The sequence below is a fragment of the Narcine bancroftii genome, chromosome 3, assembly GCF_036971445.1.
Source record: "Narcine bancroftii isolate sNarBan1 chromosome 3, sNarBan1.hap1, whole genome shotgun sequence".
Taxonomy (NCBI): Eukaryota; Metazoa; Chordata; class Chondrichthyes; order Torpediniformes; family Narcinidae; genus Narcine; species Narcine bancroftii.
This window is the reverse complement of record NC_091471.1, coordinates 23949673-23970241: the sequence shown is the minus strand read 5'-3', so window position 1 is coordinate 23970241 and position 20569 is coordinate 23949673. Positions and strand designations below refer to the sequence as shown.

At 44.8% G+C, this 20569-nt stretch overlaps 1 protein-coding gene across 5 annotated transcripts in view; it reads right to left on the bottom strand.

Annotated features, from left to right (window-relative positions):
• The window catches only part of LOC138757000 (alpha-1A adrenergic receptor-like), a 72922-nt gene that overhangs the window by 6187 nt on the left and 46166 nt on the right, over positions 1-20569 (bottom strand). The window contains exons 2-3 of one of the 5 annotated variants that reach the window (XM_069923556.1): positions 19219-19833; positions 12547-12707 (exon numbers count right to left, since the gene is read on the bottom strand). In XM_069923556.1, coding sequence (XP_069779657.1) covers positions 19220-19833 — 614 coding nt within the window. In that variant the 3' untranslated portion in view covers positions 12547-12707; position 19219. Of the gene's footprint in view, positions 1-12546; positions 12708-13243; positions 19834-20569 lie in introns of those variants that run through there. The other 4 variants (XM_069923555.1, XM_069923554.1, XM_069923557.1 and 1 more) reach the window with 4 other exon arrangements.

Here is a 20569-nt window from a genome sequence, read left to right as displayed (position 1 = left end):
TTAAAAAAGATTAGATATGCAGCTCAGTAAAAGGCCCTTCTCACGCATGAGCCCATGCCACCCAATTACACCATTTAATCTTTAATCCTTGTAGGTTTTGAAGGGTGGGAAGAAATCGGGCACCCGGAGGAAACTCACTCAGACATGGGGCAAACGTACCAACTCCTTACAAAGAGCGCTGGATTCAAAGCTGGGTCGCTGGCGCTGTAATAGCGTTGTGCTAACCACTGGCACTGTTGGTGTGGAGTTTGCATGTCCTCCATGTATCTGTGTGATTCACCCAGGTCATCAAGTTAAAGGGACATACATTATATAAGCAAGACCCCCAGTCCACCATGTCTATATTGACGATTCTTTTTATCCTTTTATACTATTCCCACTTGCCTGGATTAGGACCATTCCTTGCCAAGTTATGTGGCTATCTATCTCCAAAACATAGTCATTATTTCTGACTCCACCACCTCGTGCAGTGGGTTTCAGATAGGGGGCATTCTACCCCTTAAATCCCATTTAAAAATCTTCCCTCTCACTCCCAAACCTGTGCCTCTTTGAGGATGATGCCTCTACCATTGGAAAAATCATTCTATCTACACTTTGTATAATTTTGTACAGCTCTGTAAGGTCTCCCTCCACACCAAGGAAAACAAACGCAGCCTCAAAACTGAAGTCCTCCAATGTAGGCAACATCTTGGTTAATTTCCTCTCCACTCTCTCCAGTGCAACTTATTCATTCTATAGCATGACCATCAGAATTGCACACAGAACTTCAAGTATGGACGAGCTAGTGGTATCTAAAGTAGCAACATGCTATCCCAACTCTTACCCTCTGTGCCCCAATCTATGAAAGCAAGCCTGCTATAGGCCTTCTTCATCGCCCTACCTACCTGTGTTGTGACTTTTGAACTAAAGGCATGGTCCCTCAAGGTCCTTCTGTTCATCAATACCTCATATATATGCCCTGTATAGGTTATCTGAGTTCCTCCCTCATGCAGGCTTGGAGGCTAAATGACCACCATATTTCGACTGAAGTGTTCATGGCCAGAGGAAGAACTGCGAGGTACTAATGGATATTTGTGAAAAAAATGTGGGAAAATGTGATTTATGGGATTCTTCTAAGAGCTTGCTTTATCCTATTTGGTGAGATTGGTTTGGGGGTGGGGGCACATGGATAGGTGTGGGTGGGGGGGGGGAGAGCTGGCAGTGGGGATAGTCTCCAAAGTTTCTCCTTTCATGGATGCTACCCAACCTCACATTTTGATGCTTGATACTGCACAGCGCCTTGAGGAATGGAAGTACTCAATTACAGAATGTTGCTGGAATGGTTTCAGCTTTATGGGCTGAATGGTCTTCTTCTGTTTTGTAACCATCCTGTAATCTTGTCAGAATTTAAAATTCTGCTTAAGATCAATGGGAAGAATGAAATTCAGAAAGCTGGAAAACACAGTCAGAAGTGACAAAATAAATGCAGTTCCACCTGACCTCGAACTCCTACTTCAGCCCCAATAATTAATCTTGCTTTCCCTGAGATCTGCGCTGTAAAAGCTGGGGATTTCCCTTCTCCTTCTGCCATAAGTGACGGGTTATATGAGATAGTGGCTGTTCAATTTAAGCCTAGAGCAAGAATCATTCTGATTTACAGAGATGGATGGTCTTACACCTGGTTCATCGCTGTTGCTCTCTTCGGCCTTCCAAGAAGAGGGTGTTGGGAAGGATTTCATGTCATGACTCAGCTGTTCCAAAAGTTTCCAAAAGTATTTTTCTCCTCCCTCATATCTTCTGTCCAGAATCAGAATCAGAATTTATTGCCATGAATATGTCACAAGATTCATTGTTTTGCAGCAGGCTTTCAGTGCAAAAATTGCTACAAATTACATTTTAAAATAAATAAATTAATGAAAAAATAGGTGAGAGTGAGTTAATATCTGTGCTTTATTGTCTATTCAGAAATCTAATGGCAGGGGCGTGGTGCATTGAGGTAGCAGCAAGCAGGCACAAACTCAAAAGATTGTACAACAGGCTTTATTCCAGTAAAAGTCTGAACACCAGTTCATGTCCGTGTGACTGGCTCAGGAGGTGCTGGCTATCAGGTGGAGTCAGTCCCGTAGGTGGTCTATTCAGGCTGGCTGATTGACAGCCAGCCAGGTGGAGTCAGCCTACAGGTATAGAGATCACCCCCTGCAGGAGTCTAGTGGTCATATCACCACAAGAGGGGAAGAAGCTGTCCTCGTGCCGCTGGGTGTTCGTCTTCAGGCTCTTGTACCTCTTTCCCGATGGTAGCAGAATGAAAAGGGCATGGCCTGGATAGAGAGGATCCTTGGAGGATAGACGTTTAATTGAATAAATGGAGGATGGTAGCACGTTACTGGATGACTAATCCAGATTTGGATTAATGATTCAGAGACAGTTTAGTTCTTAAATTAATATTAGTATCAATGAGAATGATTGTAAAAGGACCATATTGTTTTGGAATCTCATGTGGGTTTGCTTCCTTTACCTAAGACAAGGTACATGTGACTATAGATCCAGGCAATGTTTGATCTTTAGTTGTTTTCCAAATTAGGTTTGGTAAGCTTCTAACTTTAAGGGTAATTGGAGTCAGGTAAAGCAGGCTAACCCAGCCAGAGGAACATGCATAAATTGGCCATATTTACAATTGTATGCAATTAAAGAATCTAAATGGAAATGTATTTTGTTTTTAATTATTAACAATACAGCAGAATATAAGGCCCGTCCGGCCCATGAAACCCACGTTGCCCAATTACATCCATTTAATTTACCAACCCCATACATTTTAGAGGGTTGGAGGAAACAGGAACACCTGGATAAAAAAAAAACCATGCAGGTTATAGGGAGAATGTACTAACTTCTTTCAGAGAAGCCTTAGTCACTGGCCCTGTAATAGCATTACGCTAACCGCGTCGGCCTGCTGCCACACTAACCTTTATCACTCCTTTGTGAAGCATTCCAATATATCTCACAAATAAAGAAATGCTTTGAGAATAATTGGACCATTGTCAAGTTCATTTGGAATTTTTTTCTGGTAGTGTAATTGAAGGAAGGGCCTTGACCCAGAGCACCAGATCATGGAAGTGATGGGCATGGCCTCAGTTTGGTGTCTCCTCTAAGCAATGGTGTGTCTATTGATGCAGCGCATTCTTAGCTGAAGCGTTAACTTTTGATTTGAGCCTTGTTCACTGAACTGAGGCTTGTTGAAAACATGCCCTGGTAATTGAAATTTGAAGATGATTATTGGCAATGTATTACTCAATCAGGGAAAAAGCTGGTCAATATTTTAATGGTAATATTTGGACTTGTTGATTTCCTCAAGGCAGAAGCAGCAACTCAAATTGAAAATCAACAGCAGCATTTTATTCTGATTGGTTTTGTAAGTCCGGACCACACAAATATGAGCTTGGTTTTTAATTTCCTGTTAATCCCTGAAATTTCTGAAGAGCTTGTATGGGAAAGGTCATCTTATATCGTGATCTGTCTATAGCTGTAAGACATGTGTAAGTGGCTGGAATATATCCAACCAGGCTGTCACAGTAAATAACATCTTCGAACTGGCACACTGTGTGACACAGCAAACATCAGTTAATAGATGAAAGGGGATGGATAGACTAACAATTTATCACAGTTGGTGGCATGATGTACTCAGTACACCTTAGAGGAATGCCACTTTCACTGGACAACAAAGATTTTTCTTCCTGAACACTTTTTATTTTATGGATTTTTGGGCTGCTGGTTACAAAAATCACCTTAAGATTTTTCAAGCACATATTGTTTTTAGAAACAACGTTTTGGTGATTTCCTGTCATATTTCAAGTCTGCTTCAAGCATACAAAACCACGAAGAGCACCGTATCATAAAAAAATTCATTTTCTGCATTCGCATTTGGACTTCCTCCCTGCTGATCTTGGTGCAGTCAGTGACGAACTGGGTAAAGGGTTTGACCAGGACAATGCGACTTTGGAAAAGTGGTATCGGGCAATTGGAATCCATCATTGCTGGCCGACTGTTGTTGGACCCTGACACGATGCTGAGTGCAAATGACAACCGGCACCGAAACATTTTTAGATCAGTTGAACTGACACATTATTGTGATTAAACAGGCTAAGTTCAATAAAAGTTAATGTTTCTCCAACGTACTAATTGACACAGAAAATCTGAAATTATCTTTGTGTCATCTCAAAGTTGTAGATCACAATCCCCATTTTTTTTTCAGGGAATATACCTATTGAAAAAAATTGCTATCGCACAAAAAGGGTCTCTGACCTTCTCAAGATGGAGACCACCAGGCACTCAAACACAAAAGCCCACCTCGTTTTGAAGGGAAATCTACTGTCATTACCTTCTCTGGCCTGTATGTGACATCAGATCCAAAACAAACAGCAAATCTAGAATGAAAATATAAAGGGATAGATATTGGCAACCAGTAGCCAACATCAACTTGAGGCCAATATCAATAATGGCCAACTTGGAGCCAGCATGAATCCTCTTCAAACTCATGGTGATGCCACTTGCGCAGGTCTTGACTGAAGATGAATGCTGACATTCCTTTTCAAGAGTGGGAGGTGGAAAAGCAGACAGCATTCCTCTGGAAGTTTAAGCATTGCTATTCCAAACAGTCTTTTAACATGCTGGTATTAAGATAAATGTGCGGGGGTTGTAAGTCAATTGGGTGTAATTAAGCGGCAAGGTCTCGTGGGCTGGAAGGGCCTGAAATCATGCTTGATGTCTTAATTAAAAAAAAAACAACCTCTCAGCAAGACCACTCTGGCAGCAGTTTCTAAATCCTCAATCTCCTCCCCAGTGAGTTGAACTTGTACGCTCCCATCGACCACGGAGCCGGCTTGGATACAACGTGCGTGTGAATTAGTACAAATGATGTCGCACCCATGTGCACTGCGGCTGAGGGCAGGGTGGCCTTCTGCCAGAGGAAGCCACAGAAAGTGATCCTCCAGTCCTCTAGGATTCTTCTGTCACTAGTAAAGGTGCAAAAAAAATCTGCATCTCTTAATTTCCCTCTTTCAACCACCAGGGATGTATTCCATCAGCCCCAGGAGGCCGCCATAATAATGCTCTTCCAAAGATACACTGTAGAGCTCGTCGAAAGAACCAAAGACTTGTTGATCCAAACCAAGGCTTTTATTAGCAAAAGACAGGAGCTCTTCACAGGTGGCTGACCAGTCCGGAATGATCCGACCTGGCTAGAGACACAACCCTTTAAGGCCCAGACAGTAGGCGTGGCTAAGCTCTCAGCCAATCGCTGTAAGCACAGTCTAGATACTGTAAATATATACACTATATACATTGGTGATATGTCTGTACTATCACATACACCACCACCTGTTTCTTGATCGCAAGATGCCCAAACATATGAGCATTCTCCACATCATGTTCCTTATCACTATCTACGTCCATCTCCTTGGTAAATACCAATGCAACCACTAATTTAGTGCCTCGCACGTTTCTTCTCTCATTTCCCTTGCCATTTTCTTGTTTGGAATTTTCTTCAGTCCTGCTCACAAAAGAGCTTGAGCTCTTTCCTAAAATCTTTATATTCCTCTGGGGTCCCATCTGATCTTCCTGCGACTGAAGGTTCTGGGCTGAAAATTGCAGCTGCGCCCTCGAAGGGTAGAAGACGCCGGCGAAGCAGTGGACTGGGGCAGGGTACCAGTAACAGGGAGAACACACCCCACCCCCAGTTGAGAAGGAGAAGCAAAGGAAGCGGCCCCACAAGACAGTGACCAGCGAGGGAGCTCTTCAGCTGAAAAACACCACACAGGCAGTGGGCTGCTGGTGACTGATGGACGAGGAACCCACACAAGCTGCAGGTGCTAGCGACTTGAGGTCAAAGGATTCACAGTAGGCTGAGGGCTGCTGGACGCTGGCTCACGAGCACCATGTACCATAAACAGGATTGAAGAGGATGCTGAGACTAAGAGGGTTCCTGAAAGTCCCTATGCACCGAAGGTTTCCTCATTGTGCTGGAGGTTCGGATATGGGCTCGGGTTGCCGATGGTTTGAACTAAACTGGAGTCTTGTGCGACTGCAAAGACTGTTGGAGTGCTGGAGGCTTTTGGTTTGCTTCTGACTGTAAGAACCACTGTGCAATACTAATGCTAATGGTGAATCTTTCTTTCCCTTATGGCAGATGAAAGGCAATTTTGTGTAATATTACATTTCTGTTTTATTACATGACAACATAATAGAGATAATGAGAGGCAGACAGCCGGGACCTTTATCCTGGTCTGTCAATAGCAAGGAGCAGAGGATATCTGTTTAAGGAGAGTGAAGGAAGGTTTAGGGGAGATAGGTTTTCTACACTGAGAGTGGTGGATGCCTGGAATGCATTGCTAGGGGTGGTGGTGGAGGCTGGTGCGATAGGGACTTTAAAAAGACTTTTAGATAGGCAGATGGATGAAAGAAAAGGGTTGAATTGTCAATGAGTAGATTTATAATAGGTTGACACCACATCATGGGCTGAAGGACTTGCTCTGTGCTGTAATGCTCCATGCCCAATGTATTCTGTCTGCATCCAAATATCCATTGATGACTTTCCCACTAAGCACACCCTTATCTTTTAGAATATTTTATTTTTGATTTTCCAAGGCTCACACAAATCCAAAAGAACAGTACAACCTTCTCAACAATGAACTTTTACATTAAATTCAGGGCCTTTCCCCCTCCTTTCCCTAATACCACCAGGGAAAGATTATGTGATTTAAACAAACTCAAATAACCAAAAATCTCTCTGACCCTTAAAGGAACCAAATATAAACCCAGAGTAACAAAATAAAATGAAAAAGAGAATGTCACCTGTGCCATAACCGGAGCACCCAGAGGAAACCCATGGGGTCACGGGAGAACATACAAATGCCTTACAGCCAGCTGCGGGTTTGCTGGTGCTGGAATAGCTTTGTGCTAAATGTGCCACCATCTTGGGGGGGGATTGGGCAGAGAAGTACTTTCCTGAAGGAGAAAAATGTGAGGCAGAAAGATTTAATTGTGGGGGTCGGGGGGGGGGGGGGGGGTGGAGGAGGAATTCTGAAGCTCCAGCCCCCAGCAGTTGAAGTTAAAGATGCAGAAGTTGAAATTCAGAAAGCCCAGGAAATTGGATCTGATGGTGTCATATACATCACAGAAAGGGGTCATAGGCCCACAATGTCCATTCTGACCTTTTTGCTGTCAGCACCAATCTCACAGCTCTGCATCCTTCTTCACTTTTCCCATTTAAGTGCCTTTCTGTATGTCTTTTGAACAAAGCCCCCTTATTTGACTCCACCACCACCTCTGGCAGCAAGCCTCAGATATCAACCTCTCTCTGTGGGAAGATCTTTCCACTAAAATCCCCTTAAAAACTCCTTCCTCTCACTCTAAACCCATGCCCTTTAGTTTTTGATAGACCAACAATGAAAAAAAAATCCTGATTGGTTATCATACCTGTGCCCCGAACTTCAAAGCATTCCAGGGATACAGGAAGCTCCCGTGTTAAGGTGGGTAGAGCAGTAGAACGATTTAAGGTGTGAAGTGTTGATAGGTTCGGATCCAAAGTAAGCCAGCAAACTCATGCAATGATTATCATATTAGAAGCGTGAATAGACCATGTGGCCTCTTGCGACTGCCCTACCATTCAGTGAGATCATGTTTGACCTTTAATGGCAGAATCGCTATTCTGAATTTATCCCCGATTCCCTTAATATCTAAAAATCTATCAACTTGTCCTTAATTTCTGAATGACTGACTCGGTAACTTATCCTCTACTGATGTTAAGCTTATCCTCACAGCCTTTTATAACTAAAATGACCCATCATTAGCTGCTATCCACTCTTCCAGTACCTCACCCATGCCTAATGAGGCATCTACCTCTACCAGGGTTCCTGCAACTTCTTCCCCAGTTTACCACAAATACTAGGATGCACTCAGACGGCTTGGGGATTTAAAATTTTACATTTAGACATACAGCACGGTATCAGGCCATTTCAGCCCATGAGTCCATATTGCACAATTTACACACAATTAACCTACACCCCTGGTATGTTTCGAACGATGGAAGGAAACCGGAACCATCAGGAAAACCCACGCAGATGCGGGGAGAATGTACGGACTTCTTATGGACAGCGCGAGATTTGAACCCCAATCCTGATCGCTGGTGCCGTAACGGCATTGCGCTAACCACTACCTTACTGTGTTTTAAGACCCCGAAATGTGGACTCAATATTCACTTCCCCTCGTTCTCTAGTCTCCAAGGTAAATACAGATGAGAAATATTTATTAAGGACCTGGCTCCCCACATAGACAAGTTTGGTGATTTTTAAGGGACCCTTATTGTTTTTTTACTAATTATTCTTTTTCCTTTAATATTCTTGTGGAATCTCTTGGGATTCTCCTTAACTGCCTGAGCCATCTCATCCCCTCCTTGTGGTCCTTATTTCTATCTTAAGTGAACTCGTTCATCATCTATACCACTCAAATCGTTGACTTGATTTCAACTTCCCATAACTGACATATGTCTCCTTTTTCTTAACCAGGTCCTCAATATCTCTAATAAAACAAGAATTCTGGAGGAACTCAGCCAATCTCGCAGAGGTAAAGATATATAACCGACTTTTCAGGCCTGAGGGCTTCCTTAATATCTCTGCTCACCTACAGTTGCTGAATTGTTCAAGTTCAAGTGACAGCAATACATATACACAGAACCCATATACATATATTAAAATAAATATTACTAACTAGTAGTAGGATCACAGTGAGTTGTTTTAGCAGTTCTACAGTCGTTCAGCAGGTCTCATTCCCCGTGGGAAGATACTGTTCCTCAGCCTGGAGGTTCTGGCTCTAATACTTCTCTATCTCTTCCCTGACGGGAGTAAATCACAAACTTCTGTAGACACCGTGGTTGAAGTGTGGTGAACGGCTGAATTGTGCTGTATTCCTGATTACCTGGCTCCGCCCCATCCTGTGACTGCACCTGTGGCCACTCCCTCTTTTGACCTTGTATAAAGCCTCCATCACCCTGATCCTTCCCCAGAAAGCCCAGGTGACGACACAGGATGAAGCCCTTGTCCATTGTGAATAAAATCCTGCAGATCAGTCTCAGCCTCTCAAGTTATTTACTGTTCATCGTGAAGTAAAAAACAAAATGTGTTTTATGTAGCAAAGGTAAAGATACATAAGTGGCATTTTGGGCTTGAGCCCTTCATCAAGGTATGAGAAATGGCAGCAAGTGGTGGAACAAAAGACTGGGGGGGGGGGTGAAGGGGGAATGGCAAAGGCAGAAGATGATAGATGGAGAAAGGAGGGAGGGGACAGCAGCAGTGAGGGAGGGGGGAATGGCAGGGCTGTGTGGGTGAAAGATCCAGAAAGACAGGAAAAGGGGGGGAGAGGAAAAGAAGGGCAAACAGATTTAATGGAGAGCAGTAAAGTCAATGTTCATGCCATCTGATTGGAGGGTACCCAGACGGAAAATAAGATGTTGTTTCTCCAGTCTGTGGGACAGTACATAAGGTTATGGACCGACATGTGAGCACAGGAGTGTGACCCAGAATTCAGATGGTTGGCCACTGGGAGGTCGCTGTGGTTGCGAACTGAGTGGAGGTGCTGAGCGAAGTGATCTCCCAGTCTGTGACCGGTCTCTCCGATGTAGAGAAGGCCACAAAAGGTGCACCAGATGCAGAAAGTAAGTCCTCTGGATGTACAAGTGAAGTGTTGCTTCATGAAAAAGGCCACTTGAGAGGGAGTAGGCGTGGGCGCAATTGTTGCACCTCCTGTAGGCACAGGGGTAGGTGCCAGGGGTGTGATAGGTGGGGAGGGATGAGTGCATGACGGAATCGTGGAGGGAGTGGTCCCTGTGGAAGTCCGAGAGGGGAAGAGAAGGAACAATGTGTCTGGTGGTGGGATCCTCTAGTAAATGCCAGAAATTCCAGTGGATGATGTTTTGGATGTGGAGGCTGGTGGGGTGGTAGGTGAGGATGAAGGGGATTCTATGTTCTTTGTGTCTAGGGGCAGAGTGGGCCAAGGCAGGTGAGTGGGAAATAGAGGAGTTGCGAGTAAGGGTTGAGTTGATAGTGGTGGAGGGGAAGTCACGTTTGTGAAAGAAGGCAGACATTTCAGAAGCTCTGGACTGGAAGACCCCATCTTGGGAACAGATGCGGCAGAGACAGAGAAATTGAGAGAAAGGAGATGGATGCACTCGCGATGAACTTGTCAACTTCATCCACTTCGCGTTTAACTTCCACCCCAATCTCATACTCACCTGGTCCATCTCCAATAACACTCTCCCCTTCCTGGATCTCTCTGTCTCCATCTCAAGAAACAAACTTTCCACTGACATCTATTACAACCCTCCACCTCCCACAACTACATGGACTAAACTTCCTCACACCCTGCCCCCTGCAAGGATTTAACCCCCTTCTCTCAATTTCTCCATTTTTGCTGCATCTGTTCCCAAGATGAGGTTTTCCAGTCCAGATCTTCCGAAAAGTGGGATGGAACTATCACAATCTCTCTTTTAAAGGCCTCCCACTTCCCAGTCCCTCCTCTTCCTAATATTTAAAAAGAACCATGGAGCCCCAGGCCACTGCAGCACCGAAACAGATGCTTCAGAACATCTAGTCTGTGTCAAGCTATCTTTCCACATAGGCCCCGCTATCTGCACCAGGACTGCAGCTCTCTGTATACTTAACCAAATTTATTTTAAATGTTGAAATCGAAGCAGGATCCAGCACCTCGCTGTCATCTCATCCCCCCCCCCCACCCCACACCGCTGAGTGAAGAAATTCCCCCTAATGTTCCTCTTGAACATTTTACCTTTCACTCTCAACCCATGTCCTCTCGTTCTTGTCTCACCCATCCTCGGTGGTGAAAGCCTGCATGCATTTATCCTATCTATACCTCTCATTCATCACTCCCACCCATACAGTCTCAATTGACGACCCCTCTAGCCTTGACATTTCCCCTAACTAGCAATGCCATGCCTCCCCCTTTCATCCTTCCCTCCCCCTGTTCTATTGCATCTGAAGCAATGTAAGCCTGGAACATTGAGCTGCCAGTCCTGCCCCTCCTGCAGCCAAGTGTCACTAATGTCCACAATGTTATAACTCCATGTGCTGATCCATGCTCTCTTCTCTGTCTTTCCTACCATACACCTTGCACTGAAACAGTTACAACTCAGAACATTATTCCCACCATGCTCAACCTTTCTATATTGGTGTATTGTTGCAGGTTGAATGACTCCTTTTCTCACAATCACTTCACTACTTGCTGTGGGGCTCTGATTGTAATTATAAAACGCAGAAATCAGAGCTCTCGTGGACGAAGTGTCTGACGCAGAAAATATCATAATGGTGTGAACAGAAAACAAATTGAAAGACAGTTTCACATTGGGAATGCAAAAGCAAAAGCTGCCATCAATTTAAATTTAGACATACAGCATGCTAACAGGTCCTTTCGGCCCACAAGCCCATGCCGTCCAATTATACCCAATAAACCTACAAACCTGCTATGTTTTGGAGGAAACCCACGCAGACAGATGGACAGTTCCAGATTTGAACTCTGGTGGCCGGGGCTATAACTCTATTGCACTAACCGCTTCACTAACCGTGCTGCCATCTTACAATTTTCTTTGGGTAGAAGGTGTGGTGAGAAGGTGTGGGTGGAAGATGAGAAGGTGTGGGTAGAAGGTGTGCTTACTGCAGGGATTAATCTCTGTACCTGCAGGAAGACAGGTACAGCTGTCCAGCTGTCAATCAGCCAACCTGAATAGACCTTCTAGGGTTTTGACTCCACCTGGCTGGCTGTCAATCTGCTGACCCAAATATAGACCTGAGCCAGCCCCTCCTGAGCCAGTCACACAAGAGCCCCCGAAGTATGAACTGGTGTTCAGATTTTTACCTGAATAACGCCTGTTGTAGTCTTTTGAGTATTGTGCTTGCTTGCTGTTACCTCAGTGCACCATAGAAAGCTTCGTTTAAGTAACTTCTCATGCAAACTTGAGAGTTTGAAAACTTCTCAAACATTGAATAACTGGTAAAGTGTCTATGATTTTAATGTTAATGAATGATTCAATAAGATCTTTCCAGTTGAGATGGTGTGAGATTTAAAGCTCAAAAATATAATTTGCTAATTCTTTCCAGATGTTCTATTGTTGATTGGGTTCAGTGCATGCAATTATATATGTGTACAAGGCATTTCATATTAAGGAAATGACCAGGCTCAGCCAAGAGGTAAAGATCATGGAAAGAATGACCTGCAGACTCACTCTGAATTTTCACCTCTCTCCACTTATTTCTCTTTGTGTGTGCGGTTATCTTCATGTGGACACACTTATGTTGAGTCCATGTGTCCTTGCATATGTCTACATACATGAGAACATCCTTCCCAGCTATGTGTCCATTTTTATTATTTTATTTGCTTCTACCCATGGTGATAATATGGTGAATTACAGATCAAAACAGTCCGTCATTTCTTCCCTTTTAGGGGGGTAAACATGACTTTTGGTGGCGTCTGCTCCAGAAATATATTTCACTGAATATGCTGAGATCTTTTGCGTTATTAAAGGGTTTTTTGATAACTGCAATTTGCTCGTGGTATGAGCAGCACATTCCTGAAGACCATACGATGGAGTCCTGCTTTTCTCACCTTCCCTGTTGAGGGAGGGTTATCCCCCTTCTCATTTCCCTTAGAAGTATGCTCCCAAAGTCAGATCACTGGTGAAATAACCAAACAAGCTAGTTCATTAATCTCTCAGGATTTAGTACTCTAGAGGTGCGTATGAAAAATAAATGTGCAAAAAAAACATTTCAGCTGAACTGAATTTTTGTGTTTGCAAAGCAAGAGAGCTCATGTTCAGGTCCGAATGGTTTAACACTGGCCGAGGATAGGGCAGATCATCTTGCAGGACACCAAGAAGGAGTCAGGCCTGGAACACGGACTTGGATCCATGACAATTAGGAAAATGGCGGCAATAAATTGTTTGACAGCTATTCTAATTCGTTGTTTTTTTTTGAGGATTTTTACAAGCTTAGGACCTTAATCTATGTGTGAAAACTGAGTAGGTGCTCGACACCATGACTGACAGGGATAATGTGGACTACAGATATAAAATCGTAATCGTCTGAATCTTCCAACACTCTCTATTACATGGTTTAATCCCATTTTAACATTACAAGTCCTGCCAAACAATTTATCCCCTTTCACTGGTAGAACATACAAATCTTTTCATTCCAAAAGGAGAGATCATGCAAATTGTTCACTGTGGTTTATTTTTTTAAGACATTCGGAAAATAACCAAAATATAATTTAACATCAGTTAATGGTTTTTGATGACTTACAAAACAGCAGACAGAATAACAATACCATTTGAGGCGTTTGTTTACAGAGTGTACATCCGTCTGTCTATATCGTCAATGGGTTTCTGATCATTTCCTCAGCATTCAGGTTAGATCAAAACTGCGTCCGTTCTGAGGAAGACTACACAAAAAGGAATCTTTCCAATGAACTTACGATGAAGTGACATGTGGTGACCGGAGGAAGTTATTGCCCCTCTCCCCACAACCTATATTGTAGAAACTCAATAAACAAGGAACCAGGATAATGACTGAACACATGGTTATATTCTTTTTTTTCCGAATAATACTTAAAGCCCAAAAATACCTGCTTGTAAACATTAAAACAATACAACGTGAAACCTCACATCCAGCTTTATTGAGTTTGTAGAGGTCAGGGGATGAATTTATTCATATCTATGTTGGTTTAAAATTGTAAGAGTCTAATATTACTAATTTACAGTTACATCAAAATGAAGCAATGTCCAACTTATGCAACATATTGTGACATAGTTGCTTCTAACCCATTGTTGGATTGCATTTATTGTTCCCCCCACTGTACCTTGACCAGAAAGCAATGACTGAGCTTTATAAACTTGATGGTGCTTCTTCTCTTCAATATGAGTAGAAGAGGAAGATTTGGATCAGAGTTCTCTGCAGCAGATGCAATTTTAACTCTTTTTGAATTAGGTTCTGGATGGCCCCAGCAGATGGAATGGCTTTGATAATACTGAGTGTTTCCAATATTATTTAGGTGTCCTTTAAGTTTCTCCTATTTATCTTTGATGGACAACTGACTTCCAAAAGTCGTCAGGATGATATTAACATAATTCACTCAAACCTCGTTAGAACGCGATTCGTTAATCCGCGGAATTGCTTATAGCGTGGGTGTCTGTGGACCCTAAAAGCTGCTTTCAGGTGAAATCGCCTGGAGAGTGCAGCTCTGGAGCCGGCTGTGGGTGTCTGTGAAGGACGCTCAGGTGGCAGCGCTGAAGGCGGTGTTCTGCCACCTGAAAGGTCCGCAGCGGGGAGAGGTGCCGCAGAGAAACCGCCGGTTCCTGAGTCGGGGCAGGGGCAGCCGCCTGACAGCCACTCTCCCTGCTGCCGACAGCCACCCTCCCTGCTGCTGACAGCCACCTTTCCCTGCTGCTTGACAGATGCCAGCGTGGGACGTCAGGGCTGGGGTGACTGGCGCGGGACTTCGGGCTCCTGGCATCCTGTGCCTTCCGCTCCAGCCCCGTAGTCCACGACTCACCTGTAATACGGTATGAAATCTTGGACCCAACTACCGTGTTCTAACAAGATTTTGCTGTATTTCCCATTTTCTACAACATCAATGGAGGCTATTTGGTTCATTTAATCACTTTTTCACGTGCCCATTAAACCCCACCCTCACCTCTTCCCACCTCCACCCTTTGTCCTTCCACACCAAGCGGTAATTCACATTGGCCAATTAACTGACTGACCAGCATGCCCATGGGATGTGGATGGAAGCTGTAGGTCTGGAAGAAATCCATAAGACCATAAGACATAGGAGCAAAAATAGGTTGTTCATCCCTTCGAATCTCCCCGGCCATTCAATCATGAGCTGATCCATTTTCCCACTCAGTCCCACTGTCTGGCCATAACTTGCGATTCCTTAGCTAATCAAGAAATTATCAATCTTTGCTTTAAATACACCCAATGTCTTGGTCTCTCTACATCTGCCTGTAGCGACAAATTCTATAGGTTTACCACACTCTGGCTGAAGAAATTCCTACACATCTCTGTTCTAAGTGGACACCTTTCATCCTGAAGTTGTGCCTTCTTGTCCTAGACCTCACATTCCACTCACATACCACTTTAAGTAATCCTTTTCCAACCATAGAGCTCCTATGGCAAATGCTGTGGATGCTGTGTGTTACTTAAGGTAGTCCTTGTACCTCTTCTTTGGTGCACCTCTGTCTCAGTGGCCAGTGGAGAGCTCGCCATATAACACGATCTTGGGAAGGCGATAGTCCTCCATTCTGGAGATGTGACCTACCCAGCACAGTTGGATCTTCAGCAGCATGGATTCGATGCTGTCGGCCTCTGCCATCTCGAGTACTTCGATGTTGGAGATGAAGTCGCCCCAATGAATGTTGAGGATGGAGCCTAAAGAAATCTCTTGGTGCCTGCCACATTGACCACCGCCAGTGGGCTGATATCACCTCAAACCGTGCATCTTGGCACCTCACAGTTTGGCGGGCAGCAACCTCCTTTGAAGAAGACCGCAGAGCCCACCTCACTGACAAAAGACAAAGGAGGAAAAATCCAACACCCAACCCCAACCAACCAATTTTCCCTTGCAACTGCTGCAACCATGTCTGCCTGTCTCGCATCGGACTTGTCAGCCACAAACGAGCCTGCAGCTGACGTGGACATTACCCCTCCATAAATCTTCATCCGCGAAGCCAAGCCAAAGAGAGAAGAAGACTTAAGGTAGTATGTGAGTAAATATAAAAGGTTGAGAACCAATGTCCTAGAGTACTGGAGATGTAGGTTAATTGGGTGGCACAGACTCATGGACAGAAATGGCCTGTTAAAAAATTAAATGGTTGCCCACCCCTGTCCTAGATTCTCCCACCATGGAAAACAACCTTTTTCCATGTATCCTGCCCATGCCATTCAACATTGAATACACAGGAAAAACATGCAAACTCCATGGAGAGAGCACTGGAGGTCAGGATTGAAGCTAAATTACTGGAGCTGAAGGCAGCAGCTCTGATTGATGCACTTCTGAGCACTGGCATGGGGAACAGATCCCCTTGATCCACTTCTGCGTGGAACTCTTCCCAGGAGTGAGCACTCCCAGTGACTGGGGAGTGTGGGGCATCAGGTTTGTATCATTGGGGCCAATTAATGCAAGCCTCTCCAACGATACTCTCAACTGATACCTGATGCTTGCGATGATGGCTGACTGTCAACAGCCCAGAAGGTTGTCGGGCTGCATTGTCCCAGATGGAGGAGATGCCAAATGAGCATTTCCTCATGTGACCTAAAGTGAAGCCATCTGACAAGCTACGATGATTGTGCAACTGAACAGTCTGTGTAGCCCAGTGGGACACAAAGACAATTTTGTATACAAAATGATGTGGGTTACAGAGAGAGTAATGCAAGCAGGCTTTTACAACTGAGGTTGAGTGAAGGGTGAAACATTGAAAGGAAACATTGGGGAACTTCTTCACGCAGAGAGTGGTGAAAGAGTGGACTGAGCCGCCAGGTAAATGATGAATGTGGGCTCAATTTTGACAGTGGTAAGGAAAGTATGGATAGGTACATGGATGGAAGGGGTATGGAGGGCTATGGTCCGGATGCAAGTCAATGTGACTAGGCAGAATAATAGCTCAGCACAGGCTAGATGTAGTGTTCAATAGCTCTATGGTTCTAACAGCCCTTTGGAGGGGATCATATTGAACACTGAAGAGGTGCCCCAAAGTGGTGTGGAAGGGGAAATGAATAGGAAACGAAATCCTCTCTTTCACAGTTGACTAGATAGGGTTGGCTTCGTCCTGACTTTCCAGCCTTATCCCCCAAAGACCTCCCCCCACCCAGCTGGAAATGAAATTTCAGGCCCCTCTCATTGACCACTAATATCACACAGCTTGACGTCTGGGCTAAAGAATCATAAAACACAATGCTGGAGAACCTCAGTGAGTCAAACAGTGGACTTTATAGAGCTAAGATAAAGATACAGAACCGATGTTTTGGGCTTGAGCCCTTCGTCAAAGTATGAGGAAAATGTGAGGAGTTGCCTGAAGAAAATGGTGTGGAGAGGAAACAGGGGAAGAGCACAGGCCCACAGGCAGGAGGTGGAAATGGGAGCATGAGGGGAGAGGGATAGCTCTGTGAATGGAGATCGAAGGGGTTAGAGAGCTGGAGGGAAGAAGGATGGAGAAGAGAGAGAAAGAAGGGGAGTAGACTAACAGAATCAAGAGGTTGACATTAATGCCATCTGGCTAGACAGTGATGAGACAGATAATTAAGTTTTGCACCTCCAATTTATGGGTGGTCTTGGTTTGATGGTACGAGGCCACGGACAGACATGTCAGCATGAGAGTGGGTCACAGAAATAAAATTGTTGCCTACTGAGTGATCCCTATCACTGATGTGGACAGAGCAAAGTTATCAGCGAAGCATTCTCCCCCATCTGCGTCCAGTCTCTCCGATGTAGAGAAGGCAACAAAGGGAGCACCGGATGCAGTAGATGACTCCTGCAGATTCACAAGGGAAGTGTTGCTTCACTTGAAAAGACTCTTTGGGACCCCAAATGGTGGTGGGGGGGAGGAGGTGTGGGCACAAGTGTAGCACCTCCTGCGATCACAGGGGAAGATGCCAAGGGGGCGATAAGTAGGAAGGGATGAGTGGATGAAGGAGTCATGGAGGAAGTGGCCCCTAAGGAAGGCGGAGAGGGTGGGAGAGGGGAAGATCCGTGTGGTAGTGGGATCATGTTGTAGCTGACGGAAATTTTTAATCATTTTTACAATTTTCTCTTTTCATTTTCAGAACTGTTTCCATTTTGGATTAATAACCACAGATTCGGAAGAGGCAAACATGAACTTCCAACCCAGAGATGTTCCTCCAGTGTTGCATTCACAGAGCCACCCTCTTGCTGATCCTCTACTTGAGCCGCAATGCATAAGTGAGAGAAAGCTTTAGATGAAGATTAGGAGCAGGCACGATCAGGAGAAATGGAAGGCAACTCAAAGGGTGAGGAGAAAGAAATGGTGGGGACTAGGGGTGGTATGTCAACACTGGGAGCATGAGGAAGAAAATCAGGGGAATGTGTCTAGGTAGAATACTCAAGTGGTGGGAGGGGGAGAAATGACTGGGAGATATTCCAAGGAGCACACATTGGCAGTGAGGGGAAAGATGGGATTTAATCTATGAAGGGGCATGTTGTGGGGGGAGGGAAAGGCTGGAGGATCCTTCATGCTTAAGGCAGCATGGTCAGTGTAGCAGTTAGTGCAACGCAGTTATGACACCAGCATCCTGGGTTCGAATCCAGGAGTTCTCCCCGTGTCTGTGTGAGTTTCCTGTGAGAGCTCCAACTTCCTCCCACCCTTCAAAACATATTTGGTTTATATGTTAATAGGGTGTAATTGGATGACATGGGCTTGTGAGCTGGAAGGGCCTGTTATTGTGCTATATGTCTGAAAAAACACTTGAGAGACAGGGTGTGGAATATGGTTGAGGAACCGTCACAGGGTATGGTGTAATTGAGATGGCTGGGGAACACTCGAGGGGAGATGGCAGGGGATGGTGTGGGGCAGAAAAGATGGGAGACCCCTTCAAGGACCGCAAGAGGAAATTATGACTAACCATCAAGAGACTAGTTTGGGTTGGATTTGATCCTTTGAAGAACATGTTTAAATTTATTCCAGGACTTCCTTAATAATTACCTGCCCTCCAGGTGTTCGACTAATTCCAAGGAGAACATGAATGGAAGAAAATGGAAATTCCCAGAGGAATATATTTAAAGATGATTGGGAGAATCCAGAGAAGATGGAACAATTAGGGACTGGTGGTAAAACAAATGGGGTGATGGGACATCTCAAGAAGAAAATGTTTGAAGTGAATGGGATATCCCTGGAGGAACATGACGTGATGTTTGGGAATGGTTGGGGGTGATGGGCGTTCCCCTGGGAATTTGAATGGGACAGATTGGATGTTTTCTGAAGGAACCTGGGAGGAAGCATGTGTGACAGAAGTCTGAAGGACCTGGAGAACCCCTGAAGAATTTCCCAGAATGTAATTTTTTAAAAACCCTTGATCCATTTTCAAGTCAAAATAGGGAATGCGGAAACAACAACAATCCATCAACAAGCACATTTACAGAACATGCATCTCACTCCAACAACCCAGCAGGCTTCACCTTAAATATCCGTCTCTTTCAGTCCAAAAGAATCAGCAACCTCGTATATTTGATAAGCGGCTTGCTCTTTGATGTCTTGGCACACCCCGATGGAGATGGACTCCACTGGAATACCTTCCACCTTAGTGATGGCTGACGCACAGGGTTGGTGCTGTCCCACCCTGATTTTGTTGGAGAGGTTGTTCATCTTCTCTCTGAGTTGGAAGGGTGATTTGGACAAGGAGGGGAAGAGTCTCCAGCTACGCTGGTTGAGTGGCCGGTTAGCATCTCCACTTCCACTAGCTCGCCGGCTGCTCCCCCACTGCTCACGGCTCAGCAAGGTAGAACTGTTTATTGACAGCGACTCCTGGCTCACGACAGACCTGGTCATTGTGTCCCCATTGAAGCCACGCTCCGAGCTGTTGATGGAGGCCTGCCAGTCTCGGTGGCCGTACAGGTGCCAGGGAGGGTACCGCCTCCTTCGGCACTGGCACTTCAGCAGCCGGGTGAAGGCTCGCTTAAACTCCTTGCTGGAGCAGGGGTAGATGATGGGGTTTATGCAGCTGTTGAAGTAACCCAGCCAGAAGATTATCTTGAAAACTACATCCGAGGGCTTGATAGATGGGAAGAAAGCACCTGGAAAATATTCAAGGGAAAGAAAGATGAAAGCATGAGAGAGAATCTCATCATCTCCTGGAAGTGAAAAAGGTGGTGAGCACAGCCCAGTACATCTTAAGCAAAACTCTCCCCACCATCGAGAAAATCTACATGGAACGCTCCCGTCAGAGAGCAGCAGCCATCATCAAGGATCCACACTACACAGAGCATGCTCCATTCTCGCTGCTGCCAAGAAGAAAGAGGTATAGGTGCCATAACACTCACACTACCAGGTTCAGGAACAGCTGGTGCCCCTCCACCATTAGACTCCTCAACAACGAACTCATTCAGAGACTCATTTAAGGACTTTTATTTTACACAGTATTTATCACAGAATATTTATTTTTCTCTATATTAGCACTCACTTTGCTTACATTTCTTTTTTATTTACAATTCTCTCTTTTGTATATGTATATTTTTCATGAGTAAAGGAATCTCAGAGTTGTATGTGAGAAATGCACCATCAAGGCCTCCAGAAGATTTAAGTTAAGCAAACTGATGGGCTTTTATTTGCTATAGAACAAAGACACTTCTGAGCTGCTCAACTGTCCTGCACTGGGGAGGGGGCTGAGGGACAGTCACCTTTATTCAGGAGCCTGTGGGAGGAGCCACAGGTACAGTCGGCCAATGGGTGTTCCCCAGACATACAGTAGCTTACCACAATGAGCATGTGATGTCAATAAATTTGAACTTGATCGGAGCTACAGCCCAAATT